General features: G+C 45.8%; 1 protein-coding gene across 10 annotated transcripts in view; it reads left to right on the forward strand.

Moving 5' to 3' along the window:
- NEDD4L (NEDD4 like E3 ubiquitin protein ligase) overlaps positions 1–25,667 on the forward strand; it is a 292,637-nt gene that overhangs the window by 144,839 nt on the left and 122,131 nt on the right. For 4 of the 10 annotated variants that reach the window (XM_024580553.3, XM_045187633.2, XM_071219554.1 and 1 more), the window contains 3 exons: positions 11,455–11,536; positions 14,070–14,108; positions 17,044–17,097. In XM_024580553.3, coding sequence (XP_024436321.1) covers positions 11,455–11,536; positions 14,070–14,108; positions 17,044–17,097 — 175 coding nt within the window. Of the gene's footprint in view, positions 1–11,454; positions 11,537–12,468; positions 12,688–14,069; positions 14,109–17,043; positions 17,098–20,371; positions 21,701–25,667 lie in introns of those variants that run through there. The other 6 variants (XM_053912329.2, XM_053912331.2, XM_045187635.2 and 3 more) reach the window with 5 other exon arrangements.

Raw genomic sequence — 25,667 nt, forward strand, 5'->3', positions numbered from 1 at the left:
ATGTTCTGGAGTGGGCAGTGATGGCCAAGGTGACGGGCCAGCTGTGCTCCGGGAACTGACGACTCTTTTAGAGTTCATTAAACACGTCTTTCTCTCCCTGTTTAGTTAGTGAAGGCTGAATTCCCTGAGTAGTTCCCTGCCTTAGAATTTGCCCTCTTTCCTAGTTCAGCACAGGTCAGTGTTGATTCCATTTTGGTATCAAGTTCAAAGTCCCTTTGCTTGACCAGTGGCATTTCTTTTCAATCATAAGGGCACGGGTGGGACTGGCCAGCAATGGACTTTGTGTTACAGGAGAGTGCTGACCTCGGAAGCCAATCTGTGTCCGAGCAACTGTTTTTTAGGCAATGGAGAAGGTATCTTTGAATTTCCATTCTGTGAAGCTCAAGTTGGGTTGACTTTTCAAACCACGAGGGGCGTAGCTAGGTGAGAGGGTGGTCAGAGTCAGGCCAGGACAGAGCAGCTGGCTGAGGTGACCACATCTCAGAACTTTCCCCCTCGCCTTGTTTCGTTTAGAACTGAATTCCCGACAGGCTCTCATTAGGAGAGGCTACTTGTAATGTTACTCTCACTAAGACAATAGTGCTTTCTCAAATGGGCAAGAACTGACTTGCCTTTACTCTCTTCCTTCCCCTTGCCCCATTGAAATAAACAAAAAGTGGTACTGACAGGTGAGGTAGAGTTACAGGTAGGCCTTGTAGGTTGCCCTTGCTGTGACCCCAGTAAACATGGATAGTGTCAGCGGCCACAGTAAGTGCACCAGGCGGGGCAAAGCCCTGGGCATCCTGTAGAGATGAAGCTGTATTCCTGCCCCCGAGGAGCGATTGGACAGTGGGGCAGAAATACTGGATTGCAGGAGCTCGTTGTGCTGGATCCTGGAAAACCCAAAGAAAAGGTAGAGTCTCCGTGGTTCCCACAGGGAGGTGCCCAGATGAACACTGTTGCAAAGGCAGACGCTCAGCTCCTGCCTCAGATCTGAGTGGGAAGCGATGGGGTTGGGGCCCAGCAATCCGTGTTGTAACCTGGCCCTCCAGGTCACTGCGATGCCCGGCACAGTCTGAGAACCTGTGGCCTAGGAATTCCCAAGCCCCAGGCCTTCCTCCCTCGCTCGCCCTGGCTACAGCGGTGATGCTGTGAGGTAATGAGTCTGCACCTGCTCCAGAGTCCTGGTCTCAGGGCACACGCAACAGAGAGGGCGTGTGTAGGTGTTCTAGATTGTTCTAGTTCACCATTACCATCAGCGTGTAGGCACTGGCGAGAGAGCGAGCATGCGGCCCTCGGTGGTGGGTATCTGGAAAAAGGTGTGGAGTAGTAGGCTGTTCTAAGGAGGGGCCATCCTGAGACAGGGTCAGGGGCGGATGGGGAATACTGGAAAGCTCGGCAACTTCGTAATTCTGCTCAGGATTAGTGTCCTCTGTGACACTCAACTTCCTCTGTGGGGATTTTGCATCCGCCCAGCCTAGAGTGCCTTCTCTGGAGAGTTAATAAATGGAGCAAATTTTCTTTCTGCTTCTGCTAGAGTATAAAATATCACTTAAATAATAGAGTTGGCCTGTATGGTTTTCAAGGAACTTCTTTGGGGGTGATTTCGCATTTAGGTCCCAGCATCATTTAGGATCCAAAGGACTTGTAAGACTCAAACGTCTGGTCAAGCAGCCTGGGGTTCTCTACTCAGCAGGGGCCGGAAGGAAAACACTGGGAGAGGACCGGGCGCCCCCCTCAGGTGGTTAAGTGGGAGAGCCATATCCATTGCACCCTGACTTGATAGCCGTTCATACATCTGTTGGTAACACGTGTGCCCTGTCCGTGAGATTTCTGCCTGTACTGCCTCTCGGAATTCCTGTCTATTTTACTGCCCTTTGTGTGAAGAATTTACAGAAATGTTTACCAGCTGGCAATACTTCTGTAGGCCGGAATTAGCTCTGTGGGGCATTTGGTGAGTGCACATATGCATCGCAGAGATGAGCTGCTCCCTGCAGCTATGACCCAAGGTTGGGACCCCCAAGGGACCCTCTACAGCTGGCAGGGGGCAGGGAGAGTTGCTCCTGACTGCAGAGTTCAAAGCTGGAGTGACTGGGAAAGCTTTGGGTTAAGGGTACACCACTAGTTGCTCCAGACAACAAAATTCTAACTTGAAGTGTCCAAAAGTGTGTTTTTCAACCGCTTTACTGAAAAATGCCAGAACCGGAATGTTCAATGCCTCTTTTACCTGCTGAGGACCAGCCTGAGAGCACGTTTGTCTGTAAATTGACTGTTGCTTTGTCGTATTTGCTGAAAGATCGACGTATTTGAGAGTGAGTACCTGATTGCCAGTACTGGGGGCGAGTGATATGTATTTCAAAGTATACTTCACGCCTTTCAGTACATCTCAAGGGCTGGAATGTACATGCATATTTCACAAATCTTCAGTTGTCATCTATTTAAGGCAACTTTGTGGGTAGAAAAAAACACTTGAAGCCCTTTTGAGTTTGGTATTGAAGCGTAGCCCTGGAATTACAGGGTTCCGTGACCGATTGAAGAGTGCGTTATCGTTGAAGCCTATGTGTAACTGTTACTGATATTGTTATAATTTTTTGTATGTATAAAAGCAGTGCTTGCTCCACAGTGGAAAATTTAGAAAAAAAATAACCACGTAGAAAAAAATAAACATAAGTTATCAACTTATCACCTAGAAAGAACTATTAACTTTAGCTGTGTCTTTCTCAATTACTTTCATATATACAGAATTAGTCACACGGTTAGATCCTGCTTATTCCTTAGTGTTATCCCATGATTATTTTTTCCCACTTTAAAAATAGTCTTTGAAAACAGTATTTTAATGTTTTGTGATATTTAGCCCATGCTTAGGCCTTCTAGATCTTCTCGACCTTCTAGACCCATAGAGAAGTGACTGAATGAACTAAGTCGCTTCTCTGTGGGTCTGGAAGGTTGCTGCTAACTTTTTCTTATATATGATGCTGTAATGCGCATCTCCCGCAGATAAATATTTGCCTGCGTCTCTCTGATTATTTCTTTGGGATTAATTCTTAGAAACAGATTTGTTGATCAAGGCATCAGCACTTCGGATGTTTTTGTATCTCCTGCCATATCGCTTTCCAGAAAGCTCGTGATGATTTCTCTCGAGTGGGTATTAAAATGTCTGCCTGTCTTTGGAAAGTGTTTTTGATAATGTTAGATGAAAACTTCACAGTTTCAATGTGATTACATATATACATGTGTTTTATTTCTTCCTTCGCTAGGTAATTTTTCCCCTTAATTTGTGTTTTGTGTTATTTCTTTATCAGTAATTTATGTAACACTAACTATAATAGAAAAATTGGAGCCCTTGGCCAGGCAGCTCAGTTGGTTGGAGCATCATCTCGTACACCAAAAAGGTTGCTGTTTCAGTCCCTGGTCAGGGGAACATACCTAGGTTGTGGGTTCGATTCCCCAGTCAGGGCATATATGGGAGGCAACCAATTGATGTCTCTCTCTCCTCTCCATCCATATCTCCCTCTCTCTCCCTCTCTCCCTCCTCTCCCCTCCCTCCCTCCCTCTTTCTACCTCCCCTTCTCCTTCCCTCCCTCCTTCCCTTCCTCTTACTCTAAAATCAATAAATATATCCTTGGGTGAGGATTTAAAAAAATAGTAAAAGGAAGAAAATGAAGAAACCTACAAAACAGGTTTTCCAGTGAAACTTTCTGGGTTAGTGAAGTCTCAGTGTGTCAAATACAGTCAGGTAGTCAAAATAAATCTGATCTCTGGTGCCATGTAACATTATAACATTAGCCCTCTGCTCTTTGTGAATGGGAACCGAGACACAGGCCTTATGCAAGCTGTCCCAGTAGAGTACTGAGCAACTGCATTTTACAGGAAAGAATTATTGCTGCCTTCTGGTTACGGCTGTGGTGCTCCCTTAGGTGGAAAACATGGGTGAAGATGAAGACCTTTCTTATTTGTCTTCTGCTATCCAAGGAAGGGGACTTGGAAAGGGACTGTAGAGCCAGTGGGCAAGGCAGTGTCATTCCAACTTGGCTTCTCTCTGAACGTGATCCCCCTTGAATACTTTGCACAGTGGAGGCAAATGTGCCTTCCTCCCCCTTCTCCTCCTCACTGCCCTGCCTCCTTTAAAACACGTGCATCTCAGCAAAGACAGTTTATTTAGTCTGATGAAACTGAGTGAGGCCAAAGGGCTAGCCTGGACACAGTCTGGTTTGTCCCGGGACACGTCAGTGAGTCAGGTGGAGAGGGTCAAGCATCGCCCCATTAGTGATGTATCCGCACCAACTGCCCTTGTTCAGTGTGTCCCATGAGGGTGAGCAGTGGGCAGATCCACAAGGTCTTGCTTAATGGTGATGGAGGTGGAATGAGAACCCTCCCTGAAGTCTTCAAACCTGGTCAAGATCAACGCAACGCAGTAGTCCTAGAGTCTCTGTTGGAGATAACTGGAGAGCCCTGGCTGGTGTGGTTCAGTGAGTTGGGCATCATCCTGCAAACCTAAAGGTAACCAGTTCGAGTCCTAGTCAGGGCACATGCCTCAGTTGTAGGCCAGGTCCTCAGTAGGGGGCATGTGAGAGGCAACCATTGATGTTTCTTTCTCCCATCGATGTTTCTCTCCTTCTCTTTCTCCCTCCCTTCCCCCTCTCTAAAAATAAATAAATAAAATCTTAGAGATGACTGGAGAGAGTCCCAGAGAGGGGAAGCAGAATCTTCAGTTCTGGGTTCCATGTTGAAAATAATTACAAAGATTTGGGGTTTTTTCTCTCTCTCTCAAAATCAGGATGGATTTTTGACCGAGGCCTTTTGGTGACTTCTCATGAGGGAGCAGGTACTTCTGGCTTTTTGGTTGAGCATCTTGGCATCTGTTGGACTCTCTAAGATTTCATTCCAGGTTAACCATTGAGTTCGTGCAGTTTCTGGTGTGGCTCACGTGTCCAAGACCAGGTGCTGTCACCCTCCTACTTTTCCCCCTCAAAAGTCGGTCTTTGTGTGCAGATGAGGTGTCTTGTTTGTGAGTGAACAGCTTGCATCTCCTGGGTATCTTTTCTTCGGACTTTACATACTCAGTGAAAACTACGGAGGAACCTCAGATCATTCAGGGTGCGTTTTGTGGTTTCTGCCCCCAGCCTAGACATAGAAATTTGGAGACCGGTTCTACAGTTGAGACTTCAAGTTTAAATCACATGAAATCATGAGGATTCTCTGATGACAGAGCATGAGTGTTTGAAACGCCCCGCAGACTTAGACCAATGCGTTGTCCCAGACGTGCAGCAGAAGATCGCGGAGCCCCGTGTGTGATGGGCTGATGTGTCTAGAGAGCTGTAAAAGCACTTGAGTTACAAAAGCAAGGCCATCAGCATTTCCTTGGAGTTCACGGTCTCTCAGAATGGCCAGGGCGGCCTTGTCTGTGGTACGTCCTGCTCTCCCGTGGCTGATGTTGCTGGTCCAATAAGGGGCCGGAGCACCAGTGCCATTTCGTAGCTTAGGACTGCATGCAGTTATCCAGGCCTGAGAGCTGGAGGTTGGCGCGGATGCCAGCATCTCCTCCCAACCTGCTCACCATACTCATTCAGCAACCCATTTTGGAGTACTCCTTTGGGTGTGCTCCTGATCTTTCTTCTGGATCCTCGCCACTTCTGTTGAAACCCTTCTCACTCTTTGGTGCAGGAGGCTTCCGGCTGGTCTTCCAACCCACTGCTTTATCGCCTTGTAACCAGTCTGACTATGAATCTTCCCCATGCTGCTACTGCTGATGATGATGATGGCAGTGGCTAACATTTATTGAGTGCTCACTATATGTCAGATGCTGTCGTAATTTTAATCTTCCCACCAGCCTCCTTATAAAGGATCTACTGCTATTATCCCCATTACATAGGTGGCGAAACTTAGGCCTAAAGCGGCTACATGAGTTCTCCAGAGGCATGCAGCTATGAACAGGGGGAGCCAGGGTGGAGCTCCAGGGCGATGGCCCCCTCTTTAATTGCATGCAAGGCCTTTGTGGTTTGCACCAGGGCTCCCTCCCCAGCCACCTTTTGTCCCCAAGTCCTCCAGCCCACTCCTGGGCCTTCGCCTGTGCTCTTCCCTCTGGGGAACTCTCACTCTGCTCTGGGCCCTCCTGCCTGGGCCTCAGAGACTCCGCTCTGGTGGAGGGCTAGGTGGGGGGCTGGGGTGTGTCATCCAGGGGAGGGAAGAGGACCAGTGCATAGAAATCACCTGGAACTCTTGGTCAGTGAACAGTCCCAGGTCTCAACCCTGGGGATTGTGATGTAGCAGGCCTGGCGTGGGGCCAGACCCCTGACGACAGGTGCCACAGATGTACCTGAGGTCAGGAGTGCTGCTGGGTTGTGTTTCGAGGGTCCATTTCTGGCTCACAGCCACAATCATTGCTTTCCTCCTCTGTGCCCCATCCCCATGGGGGCAGGGACTGTGTCTGTTGCCCCCCACAGATGTCTCCTTGCCTGGAATATGGTGGGCACTCAGTAAATAGCATGGTATTTGAATCCTACTATCAGTTCCTCGTCTCCTTTTAAAGGCTGAAAAGAGAGAATGTGATGCCTAAGTAGCTTTACTAGCAGAGGAAGTAAAAAGGAGCCGCAGGTTCTTTTGCAAAATAGGACTTCTCACCTAATCCAGGAAGCATTGAGCTGCTTAGGGAGTAATGTTACTGCGAGCCCTGGATTGTACTGAGCACCAGCCTCCAGGGCAGTGCAGCTAAATTGAACTTTGTTGTAGATAAGATTCCCAGTTCATTCATCTCCACCCAGCATCCCCAGGGGGCTTCTGCACAGTCTGAGTATTGAGGAAGCAGGGAGAACTTGGTGTGCTGAGGTTGGGGGCACCCAGTGTGTACCATGAGATGTTTGCGCCAGATCAAATCAGCAATCACAGTGGAAGTAGGAGCTCAGGAGAAGTAACAGAGACCCTCAAAAGTCCTGCGAGAGAAAAAAGAATAGAATCCCAATTTCCGTGGCTGTCCCCTATAGGGCACACGTACAGTGTGCTTGGTGGTGAGCTGGGTGCTAGTGTTAATACCTCATTTTCTCTGATCCTCAAAGTAACTTTGCATTAGGAGTTGCCAGTCTCATTTCATTCATACACAGTCTAAAGTTAAGAGTGATCATGTGGCTGTCTGAAGATCACTTAGAGGTTGGTGAGGCTGAGAGTTGAGACTCCAATGGAAAGGTCAAGGGCGTCAAATGCAGAAGCACCATTGGAGAAGGGATAAAGGGTCTGCTTGCCTGCTCCCCTCCACGCCCCACCTGTCCCGCTTTATTATAAAAGTATTACGTATTAATGATGAACAACAGCAACAAAATCTTACAACAGTGTAAGAGGGAGTAACATGAAAACAGAACCCTCTGTTCCTCTGACCTGTGCTACCTGCTCTGATAATAATCGCTGCTGAGCTACTTGTGTGTCCTTCCTAAACTTTCCGAGGCTTTAGCAGAGATGAGGTTATCGGAACAGAGCTGACCACTGACTTCTGGACTCAGCTGACCTCCTGTAGCAAAGGCAGGGAATGCGTTGAGGATCTGCAAGGTGCAGCTTCAGGGTGCAGAGGGTTCTTCCAGGACTTCGGTCTTTCTCAGAGGGCGCGTATGCAGTCGTGGGAAAAGGCTCTGGGAACTGAAGTCTTCCTTTTACCGCTCCTGTAGAGCACCGTGTTGAGAAACGAAGGCCATCAGGGCTTAAAACAACACGCAAGCATTTGAAAAGAAGCTGGTGGTGAGGTTTGCCATCCCTTAGGCTTGCCCCAGACCCGCCCAACCCCCCCACACACACACCCTTTTTGCTTTGGTGGCTGAGATGATACATTTTTGGTACCTAGTAGATTAGTTGATTAGAGGCTGGGGGGTAACTTGTGCAGGGAAATATTCACCCACTGATGGTTAGGAGTAGCCTCTCATACTCAAAGCTGGCCTCTCCCTGTATGTCCTCTTGGTAGAGGTTCCAGTCTTACTCCCCCTTGCCCCTCTATCTTTAGGAAATTCTGTGTTTACCCAGGATGGATGGAGCTCTGGTTCTTATGAATAATGAGAAACGAGTTTGAATTGTTCTGAGATTCATAATATTCTAACTAAAAGAGGCCATCCAGTCTAGTCTCCTTAAAACTTTATTTTTTTAAGTTCTAAAACCCTGTCCAAAACTTTTTTATACAGAAGCCCAATATATAAAAGAGACTGTGGTGGAATGGTAGCCTGTGGCTGTCCTGAGGCAGTTGTCCAGAACTGAGGCTCTGCATTTCGAAAACACTGATGCAGCGCAACCCCCTTGTTTGGGAGATGCGGAAATGAAGGCTCACCACGCAGAAGCGACATGTCCAAAGTTACACAGCTAGTTCTTTGGAATGTTGAAAAGAAAATAAGATCTCAAGGTGTGGCCTTCCACGGCGGACACTTAGCTCAGGCATCTTGTTCCTCCTCCTACCACAGCAAAGATGAAAATTGTATCATAATAACAGTCACATCCAAAATGCTTTCCAACACGGCAGAATGGCAGACGCTCCTGCCCTAGACACTCCTTGCAGCTAGCTGCCTTGGTGGTCAGTGGCCGCACGGGCAGCGAGGCCGTGTGGCGTGCACTGGGGGAGCCAGATTCCGGAGTAAGCACGCCTGTATCCCTCCCTTCCCATCTCCCCTACTTACTGACTGACGTCGGGCAAGCAGCCTGATGTCTGTCTCGTCTTCTCACCTGAAAAAGGTGCCGACTTCATAAGCTTGCAGTGAGGACCAAAGGAGACATGCGTGTAAGTGTCTCGTGTGTAACAGGTGAAGACTGGATGCCGGCCGGGGGCTGGGGGCTGGGCTGGTGGTAGTGGTGGTGCTGGTGCTGGTGCCGGGTATGCTGACAGCTGAGGTGGAATGGATTGCCGTCCAGGCTGCTCTGGCACCGTCCTGCTCGTGTTCTGATGCCGGATGCCCTGGCCCATGTCTCTGCTATGTGCTCCAGCTTCCCCTCGCTGAAGTGGGCAGATGCAGTCGTCCTCACTCAGCTGTTCTAGGCAGGGCCACGCACAGATGTCCACGTATGACCTGCGTCGATATCCTTTTTGGCTCACCCTTTCCCCCCAGCTGGCCGGCACTGGAGTGTGCTCCTCGCAGAGTCCTCGCAATGTAGTTGGTACTCAGTAAATATTTGTCGATGTGAATGGGACTGCTGTACCATCAGAAAGGGAGGAGGAACCTGAGACCAGCCTGGGCAGCTCCCACCAGCTCCTCCCTTGAACATACATCTTCCTGCCCTTTAACCAGCCCATCCCGTACCCTGCGTTCCCACCCCTTGAACTTGTACCCCATTGTTCCTTCATCAGCACCCAGAGCTTGGCCTTTGGTTCTCTCTTCACGCTGAATTCTCTTTCAGGAGTTTCTTGGCTGATACTTCCTGGAGACACCCTGGTCCCTACTTGTACCTGGATATGCCCAGGCGCGCCTTCCTTGTTAGAGCTGGGACACATCGTCCCAGACTTAGGGAAGCCCCTGTCAACCCCCAACGGTGTGTGTTGCTTACTGTAAACTATTGAGGGGACACAGACTGAGGTCAATGAGTGATTCGTAGAAGAGCGTGGATGTTCTACTAAAAGAACACTCAGGTCTTTATTGCGGTTATCTAATGGGCAGCGATCACGGTAGCCGAGGGCCAGGAAAACGAGAGACAGCAGTGGGCAGGATGTGGGCTTGCGGGTGTGTCTGCCTGCGCGTGCACCTCCAAGGCATACTGGGAACCTGTGCTTGAGATAACAGAGATATCAGGCCCGGTGCTTTTTTTAGCAAATGCTTGGTGGCTAGAAATAGAATATTAGTTTCTGTAGCTAAAGAAATACTCTTTTCAAACACTGTCCAGAAGAACATGAGTTCTCAGTGTGGTTCGTGGAGGAAGAGCATTGTTATCCCTGGGAACTTGTCAGAAATGCAAATTCTGGGGTCCCACCCCAGACCTACTAGATCTTTGGGGGGTCTTTGGGGATGGGGCCCAGCAGCCTGTGTGTTAACTGCCCCCTCTCCCAGGCAGTGCTGCTCAAATCTGAGAAGCACATGGCAATGGACTCTGTACCGGGACCCTGACTCCGGCTGGGAAAGGTGCTCTTGGGGCCTTGAAACCTAGACTAGACCTGTCGCCTGGTTCATCTTCATTCTAAGGCTGAAGGAGTCCCGAAAAGAAGTAGAGGGCTCTATAAAAGAAGCAGGCGTTCTTTAATCTAGCCTTTTTCTAAACCAGAATGTTTAGAGTGTAACGGAGCAAATTCTGTTGCTGTTTTCTTTTAAAAAGAGATGTGGTATAGCTTACACTAAGATGTACTTTATGGGTAATAAACACCATAATAAAGGCTATATATATTTTTTTCCACTGACTTTTGATATCTGTTTTTTGGATATTGAATGTAGTCCTGTTACTGCCCAACTTTTATCTCATCTTTCTCTTTCCTTAAAGGATGGCCTATTTATTGAGGCACCAGATAAAAATCAATGTAGTCTTCAGCATTTAACAACACTCTGTGTGATCTTTGCAAATGTCCTAGAAGTTGCAAATTAAATGTTACAGAGTCAAGGCTTAGCCTCTGAAGGATAATTCTCCAAGCGGGTAGAAGTCAGTTATCAGCTGTATATGATTAGATGAGTGGAAATTGCAGGATTGAATACATGGGAGCCCTTTCTAAATTTTCAGGGTGTCAGGTATAAAATGGAAGAACGTGGATCTCAAATTTTTGTAGAGCATAGTTTGACCAGATCTGAGCTATCCCAGGTTAACAAAACAGGTGAGTGGATTTATCAAAACTCTTAGTAGATAGATAGTTCACGTTAATTAACCCTTTAATACACTTCTTGTCAAAAGGTTTCAGTTTCCCAAGGACATAATAGGATTGGCAGTCAGGAAACCTAAAATTTAATCTAGGCTTTCCTGAAATCTGTAAATTTAGGCAAATTTTCCTTGACTTCTTGGGCCTTAGTTTTTTTTTGTTTTTGAGTTTTTGTTTTTATCTATAAGATGATAGCTGTTGGTTTAGATGAACAATATCTTTTACCTCCACTAAAAAATAATAATTCTTATGTAAATAGTAGAAATCAATATAAATAAGACATGAGCTAAATTTTTTAGCTACATTGTGCTAACCTGAACAAATTTTGTATGCTTTTAAATATTTTTTCTTGAAATCTTTTCAGAAGCTGATTGTTTAGGAAAAAAACTACAGCAGATTGAATATTTTGAATTACTAGGGAAACTTTTCTTAAAGCTAGACTACCAGTTTCATGATAGTTTCGCTTCTAAATAGACATCGCCGGCTGTCACTGATAGAAACTTCTCCGTAGGTTTACTTAGTAGGTGTGTTGAAAACTTTTCTGCTTCATCTGCGGAATTTACATAAGTGGGATTATTAACTGAATTTGCATGTTCATTTAGGTTTGGGCTAATTTGGGGGGTTTTTTTGTAACTCTTAAATGCAAAGTATAATCCTATTAAATCTGAAATGTTTTCTTACAGTGATCCATATGTGAAACTTTCACTGTACGTAGCGGATGAGAATAGAGAACTTGCTTTGGTACAGACAAAAACAATCAAAAAGGTAGGTACCCATGCTAATTCCATTTCCTTTTAGCCCTCATTTAATCCAGTTAGATTATGTATTTTGGTTCTGTAGAAGTTCATATTTTAAAATTAAGATGGTAGAACTTTTATTTTAAGTGGCTTCCATTATTAAATCTATAAATTCAAGATAGACCAAACTTTTCAGTGTTTCTGGCTTGTAGTTAAATGTCTGAAAACAGGATTCTTAAAATGAGGATTATTACAAGTAGCAAGTTTTTCCCCTGCAAAGAGTACAGCAAAACAAGGGTTTGCTATTGTTGGCTCATTATTTTGCATAAAGAGATTTAAAATAATTTAAAATATGTTTGATGAGATAGAGTCACTTGGGGAATTTGGTAGGCACAAAGGGATGGCTTAACTTGAAACAAGCATTTCCAAAGGAAGCAAAATACTTGGTTGGCTACATGAAAACCAATTAAAAAATACTACTAATAAAACTACGTTTGTGTGCATATGAATTCCACATACATGATTTCATTGAAGATGTTTCCATGATTATATTTTAATTCATCTATCTCCGTGTTTATATAAAATATTTAGTCCATAGTGGGGGCATTTGATAAAGATGCATTTTTTAAAAATCTAAAGTGCTGTTATTCTTTGTGCTTCGGTGTTGTTTATGGATGACCACTATTTTTCCCTCGCTACCTTTGGGCAGTGAGATAACAGTGTGGTAAGCATTTCCTGGAGAGCTTAATAGCTTTTTTTAAAAAATAGTCACTCTCCTGCTATTGTGCAGACGCCTGGGCTCCGCGACCAGGTCATTTGTGTGAGGAGCGGCAGCTGTAGTGTGTCCTCCACCTGGCATTCGGCCTGGCATTAAAAATGTTTTGATTAGTGGGGAGGATGCCTGCGAAGGAGGGAGGCCATTGTTTGCTCTGTTAGGCGTATTAGGCGCTGTCACCGGTTCACTTATCAGTGGAGTGGAGGCCTGCCGTGCAGGGAAGGCAAGCCGGGACCTGGTCTCCTGCTGAACGCGGAGGGAACGGAGAACCAAAGCTGCCGAAACCTGGGATTTGGGATATTCAAAAGTGTCTGCTTCCGAGGGGAGGGCCTCTTTCCTCCTCTGCACGGTAGAGGGTGCCGCGCGGCCGGGGCTGCTCTGTTTGCTCGGCAGCCAGCCTCCTGGTTCGTATTACTTACTGTGCTGGGATTGCTGGGGCCTAAGAAATGCTTCCATCCTTCTCTCCGCGTGGCCGTGCTCCTGGCCCTTCATGCGTTTTGTGGTCTCTCCTTGTGCTCTTACCTCACCTGCCCTCTGCTTCCTCCCCTCTGCATTTCCATGAAGCTGGTCCCCAGGACGCTGCAGCCCAGGGCAGGCCTGGGCCTGCCATCCCTCTCCCTGGCTGCCTAGGCCCCCTCCCCTCCCCCTCCTCTCTCCCATGCCATCCCTGCTCCATTCATAGCTAAAAGTATGAAACCTTCGCTTTTTGGGGCTGGATTCACTGTTGAGTTGTGGGTGGGGAAGGTGATGATTTTTTAAAAATGCCAATTCAGTGTTATACCAATTCTGTGTTTTTTTTTAAAAATTTATAGTTCATTGTGTTGTTGTTATTATTACTTTTATTATTTGCTTCTTCCTGCACTAGCATGTTAAAGGAAATAAGGTTAATAAAGCCAAATCTTCTGACTACAAAATATCTGTAGCCATTGGTGAGGTTATGATTTTTCAGTCTGAAATTTTTACATGTAATTTTTGAAACCTGTGTTTATTTAAGAGTATTACGAATGTCCAAAATGCGCAAGCATATGTACTTACATGTATGTGCGTATGTTTATGTATTTTTTTAGAGTGTCTGTTTCATCTTAGTTTCAGAGGATGTTTGAAGTCAATCTATTGTCTATGCTGAGGACAAAATATCTTTTCAATGTTCTTGTGCAATGTACACTTAAATGGATTGATACGGAGGTAGATGGATGAATGGATAGAAAGATCGAAGGATAGGGAGAAGAATATTTTGGGGAAAATAATTTACTTTTGGTTTATAAGTGGCATATTTTTTCCTGTTATATATCTGATCATCAATATTGTTCTTATAAAATATTCTTCAGATTTGAATATTTATATAAATAGTGAACACATTCACCCTCTCTCCACCTGCTTTATTTCTCTCCAAAGTGGGTTTGCCTGCAGGTTGAGGAAAGTGAACCAAATTTATTTCCTCCTTGATAGGATAATCATATCCATGCTAATTTCTTCAAAGATATCTTTATGTTTTCATGGTGATAGCTTCCCAATGTTATTCCTTCTGGTTGATAGCTTGCAAATTATAGTTTCTTGTCTATGAATCATCTGTTTCATAAATACATCCCTTCCCCATCTAGTTTGGTTTATAGAATGGTCTCAAATAATTGACTAAATGCTTTTTTTTTTTTTTTTGCGATTTTAAGACTCTCATAGCTTTTTTTAATAAAAAAAATTGTTAAGCAAAATATGTGGACTGCATTTGGACTAGTAACTGTTAGTTTCAAAGACTGTAAAAGATATTACAAGATAATTTCTCTTCCAGACGCTGAACCCAAAATGGAATGAAGAATTTTATTTTAGAGTAAGTCTTTCATTTATGTAACAGTTGTTACTGATAACTAAATTGATATATTTATTATCCTAATAGATTCATATTGTGTGAAAGCTTGTTAACATTTTTTTTGTGAAATGCCTTTTACTGTGAGAAATGGTTGGTAGCCTCCTGAGATGCCCCAAATTTTCAAAGACTGTGAGGAGTGGTGACCAAATCTGGATTTGTTTCATTTGGAAATGTTTTAGGGACATGAAAAGGAAATGATCCAAATATCGTATTTTAGCTTCTGTATTCAAAAATATTTTTTAAAATAAGGTAAAATATCATTAAACCACTGGCTAATTACCTCTGTGAGATGTGGGTTACATATTCTTTTAGAGATAGGCTGAAACACTAGAGGCAACACGGTTACAAAGAACCCTAACCATTACCAATTATGAAAGGAAAATCTCTGTAATTCAGGTATTTAGTGTGAGTGCGTAGTTAAAAATTACTTCTGGAGTTTAAATATCACTGAATTAGATAAAATTTCCTCAACCTTTTCCGTTTAATGCCTAGAAGAGCTAGCTACATGTAGCAATAACTGAATTCTGTGAATTAACAGGTTACTATTCAGCGAGTTCTTGTGGTGGTTGCTGGGGTTTTTGTACTGAAATTTAGGAAATATTAAACTGCTCAGGTATGTAATGGAAAGAAAAGGGTATTTTTTTCTCTTCAAAATTTATATATAGTCCTCACCTGAGGACATTTTTTCATTGCTTTTAGAGAAAGAGGAAGGGAGAGAAATGTCGATCAGTTGCCTCCCTTACATGCCTCGACCAGGGATTGAACCCACCACCTAGGCATGTGCCCTGACCAGGAATTGAACCCACAACCCTTTGGTTATGGGATGATGCTCTAACCAACTGAGCCACACTGGCCAGGACAAAATGAGTATACTTTCATTATCTGTATAGCTGTGATATTAAAAACTACGTTACCTTCAGAAATGTTCCAGAGGAGATCTTTTGATCAGAGTAAATTCCCAAAGAACATTATTATCACTAGACCCATTGTAATTGGTCCTGATTTCTTCTTTCAATCACAGTAGTGTTTTGTGTGCTCCAAACTTAGATCACTATGTACGGCTTCTGTTATGTTGGGAGCTGAAATACGGCATTGATATGGAAATACGTAGTGAGATCCTGTGTATAGGACGGAATTAAAATTAGTTCGTGAAGGACTAAAAAGCTAATGGGGGCAGATAGATGTTACCGGCCCTTAGTAAACTCTCAAATAGAGCTTTCCACCTGTAAAATTCCAAATTACTCACGCCCCTTTCAGTTTAACACCTCGGTCACACTTATGTCAATTTTAGTACACCCAAAAATTTGTTCAACTAATCTTGGTTGTATACATATGTAAACTCTCTTTTTCTTGGCTTTTTACAAAAATACCTTTGTTTTATTCACTCCACAAACCATTATTGCAAGCCTACTATGTGCAGGCTCCTGCTACAACCTGTGGATGTGTTGGTCAGCAGCCCAACACTGCACGGAGCTCAGACACTAGACCCTCCGTCCGGCTGCTTGCTCCATCACTAGGCCAAGGGGCCAGAGGCACAAGTCACGTTCTCTGTGCCGTGCGTCAAACGTCATTCCATTCCATTCTCCACCACGAAGCAGCAGGAACTCCATGACAGTAGACTTGGGTCCCCGCTCGGGCTCTACAACATGCAGCCTTCGTGACCCTGGAAAGTCCACCCAAGGACTCATGTTCTCTGTAGACTCCTTATCTCTCACGTAGGAGAGAGCGTGGACACAGGGCTGTGTCCAGGATTACGTGTGAATGTAGACGAGAGCTCCTACCACCATGTCTCATACTACGTAGTTGGTTATTACGAAATGATTCTTGAGTCTGAATGATGATTCCTGCCATTTGGGGGAGGTTTTGGTAAAGAGACAGAAAGAAGCAAAAAGACATGGAAAGCTCACTAGCTCTGACGTTGACCCCACGATTGCTGGAAGTGGGGGACATCTTTTCTTGCTTTGTCTCTCTAATAGTTCATGGGCCCTGGAGACAAGCAGGCCAGACCTGGTTGGGGTTCTGGGTGCCCTGCATGCTAGCTGTGGGCTCTGAGGCAGTTGACTTCATGGTCTCAGCTCTTCCTTTGTAAGACTGGGGTGACAGTTATACATCATAGGGCGTGGTCAGGATTAAACAGTATCAAGTATTTTTTGATATTTAATGAGAAGATAGTGCCTGGAAAAATAAGCACAATATAGTAATTAGCTGCTTTTATTATTTTTCATTATTTTAATTATTGCTATTACATTATTATTATTATTAGTCTACGACATACCCTCAGGTGTAGAACTTGTGCAGGTGTAACCTGGGTCTAGAGCAGCAATTTTCAACTCACGTGCTGCAAAACTTTCCACAACCTGCAATACCTGCCTGTTTAGTCAGGGCACTGACCTCTTTTCTCTTAGCTTGTCATATTAAAAAGCGACACCAGCCAACGCAACTATAGCTGTCTGGTATGAATGAATCAAAATTATACCTATTTTTTTGTCAGATCAACAAGAAGTATATTTTTTGGTGTGCTGCAGAATTTTAGTAATTAGTTTATATTTGCCATGAAGTGAAAAAGTTTGAAAATCACTGGTCTAGAGAGGCATGAACATACCTTTTGTGGAGGGGATTGCAAAACTCTTTAGAACTATTTAGAATTGTCCTTTCTCATGTTAGAAAAGCAGCTAAAAGCATTTTTTCTTTTAATATACCTCACTGTTCGGCATAGAACAATACAGAAATAACTAATGGGAAACTCGATTTAGCAGACACAGGATGTCCAGAAGAAGTCAGTTATTCAGATTACACAGTTGATGTGGGTGCATTATAAAGCATTCTGTTCTTTATCTTTTATTTCATCCTTCAATTATTTCTGACCGTTTTTGAAATACTCTTTATGTCCCAATAGGTAAACCCATCGAATCACAGACTCCTGTTTGAAGTATTTGATGAAAACAGATTGGTAAGTGGGTCCCAGTTTTTATTTTTGCTTCATTTAAAAAAAAAAAACTTAATTTTTAAAGCAGCATCTTTTAAAGCTCTGATTGTGTGGTACTTCCGACAGTGTACGTGCCCCTCCCCCCGTAGAGACTTTACCTTTGCTCATCACTAGCTCATGATTCTAACAACTATTCCTGTATGGCTAGGACAGAAAGTGTGTTGGTGTGTGTGTATTTTTTGTTAAATCACAGTAAATATGAGTGGAGGTCACACTGATGATATACCGATCCCCATGCCTAGGTCTTCTGTTGGGAACGCAGAAGAGTCGGCAGGCCTGTAAAGAGGCCGTCACTCACGCAGACAAACCTTGCAGGGATTTTGAATACGAATCCGTGGCACCTCCCTTTGGGAAAACCAAAATCTAATTAACAGTAGGGAGCAAAATGTGAGTCTATATTTAGCAGGTAAAATTAAGCTGTATTTTAAAAGTGGTACTTCCTCCAGGGAAATTAATAGAAAGTACCTTTAAAGAACTAAAGGGATGCCTGAGGTGGAAGACTGATAACAAGCTAGTATTTTACACAGAGATTGATAGCTAGGTAAGAGACAGATATATCGCTATGTATATATTATATTTGTAGATTTGCATGTAGTGAAACTAAGACTTCGTTTGAGAGGTAGAAGTGCAGGAGCAAACCTGGCCCGAAGCATGTTGCCACTTCCCTGACTAGCATGTAAACATGCAGGACCCGTGAGTCAGGTGTTCCTGCTGTGAAAACGAACTGTGTGTGCCAGCGTAAGGTACTCTCACAGGTGGCATTACAACCCAGTGTAGTCCATTGTCACTCAAACCTACTTTCCCTGAAAGTTATGTGTATTATTAGGTTAAAATGAATGTTCTTATGAACGCTCCTTGCTGTAGAACTCAATGGAAACTCCAAGTTGCTAAATAGCTTGAAGGTGGTAGACTGATCTGGAGGAGCCTTAGAATTCAGCTTACTCACCTACCTCCCTGTCCTTGGCACTGAGAGAGGTGAGATCTGGGGCCCTTGGTGACTCAGACACCGAGGTCAGTGGCGATGCCTTGGCAGAGGGAACCGCGGCTCTCCTAGTCTCAGGCCCGGAGTGGTGAATAGCCGGGCATTTCACCCTGTTTACAGAATTTGGGAGTGTATTTCATTTCCTCTGTTTGGTATTGTTCTCCAAATTAGAAAACCAGCAGGTTCCGGCCTGCCACCCGATAGCTTTTCCGTCACAAACATATTCGGATCCGTCACAAACATATTCGGGGTCTTGGTGGCTTTGTGTTGAACTCACCGTTTTTCACCTTGGGTGATACTTCATTGTACTGCGTCACTAATTCAGGTTTGCTCTGGGCGTGAAGGTATTTTCTTGTTAAATTGCATAATTCTGCTGAGGGTCCACTTCTTGGCACCCCCTGCCCACACCCCCACCCAGCAAAGACTGTGAGTTCGGCAGTGTTGGGTGCAATGGCATTAAGTCCCAGGAGTCATCTACGCAGTGGTGGACTAATCCTCATTCTCATTTATTGAGTATAATAACACTTCTTTAAGGTGAAGGCAGGGCCAAGTGTGAGGGGAAATTGCCTCTTGTCGGATGTGCTTTAATTCATTACTTAATTTTCTTCTATTAAGAGGAAGTCACTGTAGAAAATTCGCTTCCCATTCCCATTATCCATCCCAAAGACTGTTGTTGAGCTGCCCTTGCCACGGGCCCAGAACTACAGGAGCACTTGCAAACCCAGAGGGCTTGGAGTGCAGTTCTCTAAGAACACAGACTTCGTCTGAAAAGCAGGGACACCTAGCTTGGCCCCAGGCCGTCTGCAGCGTTGTTCCTCTGCAGCAAATCCTGCGGGTGGTGGTTTTCTGTTGGGCCATTAATCCAGCTAAGACAATACATGACCGTAGGGGTGGTTGGCAGTTTTAGCATTAAACAAGCCAGCTTCCATTTCTCTCCCACAGATCACTTTTGGCATTTAAGACACAGGCCTTTAGAAAACAGGTTTGCGTGTATGTAAACACAGGGTTAGTTCCTCCACACCCTCGGCTCCAGAGCTGTTGACAAAGTCATGCTTTGCGGATATTAAAATAAACTTTTTGTCCCTCTTTGCAGCTTGGTATTTTCCCCTCCTATTTTTCACTCCCTCCTAAATAAACCTCTTTGTTAAATAACCCAGGTTTCTGGGTCATGGAAAACTGTCAGTTTAAAACACACAGAATACATCCAAGTTCACTACAAATCCGATGACAGTTTTTTGAACGAGGACCTTTACTTTTTTTTTTCCTCCCTTAGCTCCTCTTGGCCCTTTGCAAAACTAGCAGGATTCTGTGTTTGCATCCCAACTCTGAATATTGCTGACTTCTCACTGGAAGACAGTCAGCTCCGGGCAGTCTTTTCTCCGTGTGGTATTTAAATTAACTCACAACAAAATGCACACGTACACCCTTCTTCAATTTTCCTTTCTTTTTTGTGTTGAGGGGCAGTGTATTATTTTTTTTCTCTTCCTTGACATATGGGAGACAGTGTTTTCTCCAGCTGGGTTCCTTTTCTCTGGGACGTCCCTCAGTGCCAGTCAGAGTGTGTCTGACATCGACTCAGACAGACACACGCCTTTTAAATGGAAAGTGCGGAGGCAGCAGGAGGCCGACTGCTCACCGCCCGTGTTACAAGTTGTGCTCCTGCCCCTCAGCTATTCTGTGACTTGTGGATCATGGTCTAATTATTCAACATTAAAGGGGCACTAATACTGCGGGGTGTGCGACCGTATTTATAGTACGTTTTATTCATTTGCATTCCATCAGGGGAGCGTGGTGATATCATAAATAACAGGACCGTAACCGCCGAGGCTTGGGAAAGGATTTTCTAGGGCCAGAGCATTTTTGCTCGTCGTCATTCAGTGGTGCGGGGAGGTGGGGAAATACAGTGTATTGCTCTGTGTGTTCAGTGCCAGCTCTCGCGTGGGGTCGACAGAGTCCAAGTGCCCCGCTCCGTGGCAAGAGCCGTCTGGTGAGTGCGATGCCGATAGATTTATGGCAGCGGGGCTCGGAGTGTGTCTGCTGCCGAAGTCAGCTGCGAGAGCTCCCTGCTGGGGCCACTCCTGTCTGATGGAAAAAAGCAGCAGCTGGGAAGGTGCTGTTTCAGGCTCTTGGGCTGCTTAAAAAAAAAAAAAAAAAAATGAGAGCGAGAGGGGGGAAAACTCCACTAAGTCCACAGGCTGGCATTGGAGCGGGGGACGGCGGTCATGTGGTTCTGGCCGCCCTACCCTCTGTCACAGTGCGGATGAGGGCTTTTTGCTCTTATCCAATCATGCCTGGAATGCCGCTTGCCACTTGGGTTATTTCTGCTATCTGTCGCTGTCGGTGCCGCAGTGCTAAAGGTTTGGCAGATGGGACGCTTTTTCTTGGAGTCTGTGTCTCCGGTTTTTAACTCCTGGCAGTGCCGGGCGGGTTGTCGCCGCTCGCCCTCGCCCCCCTGCCCCCCTGGGCACCATGGCCCATCGGCTTCGGTTTCATTTTGGCTCTGGGCGCAGCAACACGGCCCCCGAGTCAGAGATCCTCGACCAGGAGAGAGAAGACGACTTTTTCATGGCATTCCACACCCTGCCGCGGCGGGGCGGCCCTCACCTCTTCGCCCACCGCGCAGCGGAGGACGGCGGCGGCCTGCCGGAGGCGGTGGGCGCGCTCAAGCGCAGCTCGTCCATGTTCATCCCGCAGCTCCTGAGCCCCGTGGACGCGCGGCCCACCCGGAGCTCCTCGGTGCAGATATCACTGCAGCGCAAGGCGGCCGACGGGGCCCCGGACACGTGCGGGCCGCCCGAAGGCCTGGACGGTGATGCGGGGTCATTGTCTCTGGGCCGCTGCCCAGAGCCCCCTGAGCCCCAGACCCCCGAGAGCTCCCCTCCCAGGGCCACTCGGAATGCAGGCCCCCTAGTCAATGGCATGTGTGGCTGCCGAATACTGGCCCCGGTCACTGCCGATGGCCGTGAGGAGGCCGAGCCTTCTGCCAACCAGGGACCCGAAGGTGGCGGCCTCCGGATCCAGCACAGAGCCTCCAGCGCCGACGTGCGCCAGGTGAGGCTGATGTCCTTCGGGGCCGACGGCCAGGGCAGCCCTTCGGCTCCGGAGCCCAGGCGCTGGTCCCTGCAGCACGTTCCAGATGCTTCTGGCAGTTCTGGGAAGAGGTGCTTTGTCTTCCAGCTGCAGCAGCCACCACCAGGCGTGTCAGGTTTGGGTGGTGATTTCAACTTCGGGTTCACTGGCACGAAGGGGGACAGGTTGGTGCGGTACCCCCGCATCCGGCTGGAAAGGAGCACCTCGTACCCCACACAGCCCCGAGCAGAACACAGCAGCCCCACAGAGGAGCGGGGCCACCAGGGACACCCAGAGACACCGCCTCGGGGCCGTAGGGTGGCCCCTGAAATCCACAGGACAAACTCCGTGGAAAGGACCCCGCAGGGGCAGGGCTGCACCTTTAAGATTAGGCAAGATCAAAACGCAGGGCAGCAGCATTTCAGAATCCTTGTGACTCGGGGCCCAGAGGAATCTCACCAGAATCCCCAGGAGAGTAACGCCACCAGCCCTGCCTCCCCTGTGGCCGGGGCCCCGGTAAGTTAGCTTGCGTTTCCTTGTGAGGGCCGGTGGGAGAGGACTGACTCAAGCTCAGAAAGCTTATTGTGCAGCATAATTAAAATAAACTTCCTCCTACTCCCTCCGGGAGTTTCCGAGCTTCGGGCCAGTGTAACTTAACGTTTGCAAAGTTGTGGGAGCACAGTTTGTGCCCCAGTGTTTGGTAGAGCCCATGAAACTGGTTAGCATTTCAGAAAATATCTTTGCTTCAGGTCCTCAAAGTCAAGCAACTCTGTCCGTTTTGAAAATCCAAACACTCCCCCTCTTTCTCCCCCCTTCTGAATAAAAAGCATTTCAACATTTTATTACTTTAAATTAATCTGCCAGTGCCTCAACACACCAACGTTGGAAATGCATTTAAAAGCTGCCTGCAAATATAGCCCGAGACCACACTTCCCTTTAAAAATAGTTCTGATCCAGGCGAGACAGTATCGCCAAAATCTCGAGACGAGTCTCTTAATCAGTGTATACAATGTGTAACCAATTCTCCCTAATGGCCTTTTTGCTGTAGAGGGTCGGCCCTTGTTATCATTTATCTTTTTTTTTTTTTTTTGTCCCATTAATCCTGACAAGAGGGGGACGGTAAGCAATGCGTTTCTGAAGCAGACTGGCCGATGGGCCAAGGTGAAACTGACTGGACACTGGCTGCGGGTCAGATTGCCAGGCCTGCCACTGCCTGTGCGAGAGTCCAAGCTGGGATGCTGTATAGAGAACAGTAAGTTCCCTGTCTCCAGCTGCGGAACCAGATGCCCTAGAACAGAGTTCGGCCCTTGTTGCTCCTGTGCTCTTGCTCGCTCCCCGTCAGTGAATGGAGCACAGAAAGACAGCTGCGAACCCCACCAGGCAAACGGTGACTCTGCAGCTTTCTCGGTTTGTGGTGGGATGAAAAGTTTCATCAGTGAGCTTTCCGTTACTAGTAACCATTAGCTGCTATGTGCTTTTATTAGAGAACAGACGCCTTATATTTTGAATTGGAATTTTCCCCCTGAATTTCATGATTACCGGTTCGAGGATGTGATTGTGAAATGCCCGGGGGACTCTGTGTGGGTTTTCATTGTGAATTGTAACGTTTCAAAGTGGATGGCTGAGTGTTACTGTACAATTACAGCATCTTCTAATTCACTGCCGTATGTTGAGAAATACTTTTGGCCACTTACGTAATCTTTATCACAGCTCTATCATTGGTTTTCACCAGTGTGGAGGGGTTATAAGATACTAAATGCAAATATTATATTATTCTGGGTGTTAGGTATAACTATTTCTTCTTATTATTCCTTCTATAGCACTTTCCATTTATTGTCTCTAACCCCTTTATTAGGAACTGTCAAAGTGCTTTGCCTTGGTCTGGACCAACGGCATTTTTATACAGTGGCTCAGATTTCAGTAGAATTTTGACATGATAATAGCTTTTAACCTTCACCCTCAGCAAGTGCCGTCCTAACAGTTGTGGGCAGGACAGGGGCCGCTTCACACAGGAAAATCGACAAACTGAAGGCCTTTCCTAAAGTTGCGATAACTATTCTGTTTTATTACCCAAATCTTAAGTTATCTGTGCAGTGAGATATCAAAGACAAATGGGTTTATGTAACTAATTACGGTCTCATTTGGCTCGAAGTTTCTTGTGTAATTAGAAAATAGACAGAATATACTAAGACTTACACCTTCCATACAAGGGCTATGTCGAAACATGCTTGCAGGGACTATTGTAGCGGGAAACAAATTTCTTCACACTTGGAAATTTAAGTTCTAGAATAAAGGGCTCTTTTTGGAGAATAAGTTCTTTCAGCACACCTTTCAAAGGTGTGTTTTGTGTCCATCCATCCATTTGTAAGTGGTTGGTAAGAAGCTGGTTTTCTTTTAAGCCAAAACTTGTGCCTTTAAGAAGCAAAACCAAAACTTTTCACGTACTAAAACCGTCTGCTCCATTCAACACTCTGTCCGGGTTTCATCCGGGCAGGGGCGTGAAGTGCCGGCAGCAGCTGCCGTGGCCTTATTTATCTTGAGGGAAAACATTTCACTGGGGCGTCTACAGTCTGGCTGCCACCACGCCGTTTTGATGTTTCAAATATCTTCTGCTTTGGTCAGAAGTGCATATCATTATTAGCGTACGTGAAAAGTTCACCGAAATCTACTGCAGTCTGGCTTGTCAATGACGTCAGGAATCTCCTTTGGGAAAATCACTCAGGATTCCTTTGGGCAAAAGTGCTCGAGTTCTATAATCTATGCCTTAGACCTTATTGCAGGGTTAATTTGTTGAGTGCTTTTCTCAGTCTGTGCCTCCCAAACATCCTGTCTTAAATAAATTTAAAATGCAACGTGACTCCAAAAAATGTTAACCAGCTATAGATTCCTAGGGAAAAAAAAATACATGGGAACAAACCCCTCGTGGTGACAGGTTTTCCAGTCGGTCTGAAACCCTCAGTAAAGCAGAATTGGTTCTTACAGTCATCGGTTACGACATTTAAGACGTCTGCAATCGTCTCAGTTCAATTTGTGGCATTATTAATAGTGATTTTCTTAAAGTAGTTTTTGAGTTGTTCGATCTGGTTGTGAGCTTCTTAAACTTCGTTGGAGTTATTCCAAGGAAGCTGAATCGCTGTTCAGCAGCGTTCAAGCCCCTTTTCACCACGGTTTCCCGCACAGTAACTGCGAGGCTCTCTGCGTTTTATGAGCTTCGGGAGCCACTTTTTAATCCCATTAATGTTATTAAGTGTTTAAGGCCCACTGGGCATATAACATTACGCTAGGTATGCGGGAAGCTTCACAGACTGTCTCGATTTCTTGCTGACACACAGTCTTTATGATAAACAGAGGGAGGAAGGCCCCTGGGGGCAGGGGGCAAGGACTCACGCTCTGACGCCCACCGCACACATGAACAGTGAAGGCAGTGTTCTTCGTTGCTTCCTGGGCAGGCCCTCTGACCTCCTCCCTGTGCCTCTCAATGGATGTACACTTCACACAAGTAGTGCAGTGTCTTGTGATTAAACATTCATTTTACTGAACGCAGAGGAATATCCAAGCTGGTTTTTATTTGGGAGGAATTTTAGTTTGCATCTCTTTTAGAAAAGGGTGGCTTTCCTATACAGAAAAATTTTGACATTAATCGGTGTCCCTTTTTTACCCTAAAAAGTATTCTGTGAATATGTATCTTAAGCACTCTTCATTGAAAAACACAACCACCGTGTAATGGATAAGGAGAAGAGCTAGCATTCCTTTATTGACTCGGTTTCTGATTGGGTTCTGTAAAGTTTCCCCCCTTGCGTGGAGTACCCATTTCTCTTGCTGTAGTCATGTGTGAGAATGTTCCCGTATTATGTACCAAAATTTCAACTATTTTCAGGGATGTCTTGAAAAGTGTGGGCAGCGCACAGGGTTGACACTGGTGTGTGTTTTCACACCCAGACACAAGACTCGCAGTGAGAGCTGATGTTTCCGTAGCACCTCAGCATTTGAAATGTGCCTGTGTTTATTTCATGTAGTCTACATAACTATCCGATTGCAGGAGCGTCCTCTCTCTCGCCTTCCCGACGGCCGTGTGACTTGGAGCTCCTTTACTGTTTCAGTCAGTTGAGATAACTAGTATACCGCCGTATCTCTTTGTGTACGTGTCACGGGAATTTTAAGACTGTGTACTTCTTTGCACAATTGAAAAGCCTGTGTAGCCAAAGAAAGCAGCTGAGTGCTTCCTGAAAATTTCGACAGCAGTAACTGTGCCCAGTGCCTTGCAGCACTGGCTGTGGGCAGAAGGAGGCACCTGTGGGGGCCCGCAGAGCCGGGTTTGGCGGTGGGCTGTTGCGTCCTGTGGTTGTCAGTTGCCCTCTCTGAGTGCACTCCCTCATCGCTGAAAAGTGAGGGTGCACATGTCGAGCTCACAGGTTTATGGTGAGGTTTAAATGAAGCGGTCTTTGTGGACAGGCCTGATGGGTGTTCCTGCTGGTGTTTTCCT

Source organism: Desmodus rotundus, chromosome 10, assembly GCF_022682495.2.
Source record: "Desmodus rotundus isolate HL8 chromosome 10, HLdesRot8A.1, whole genome shotgun sequence".
Classification (NCBI taxonomy): Eukaryota; Metazoa; Chordata; class Mammalia; order Chiroptera; family Phyllostomidae; genus Desmodus; species Desmodus rotundus.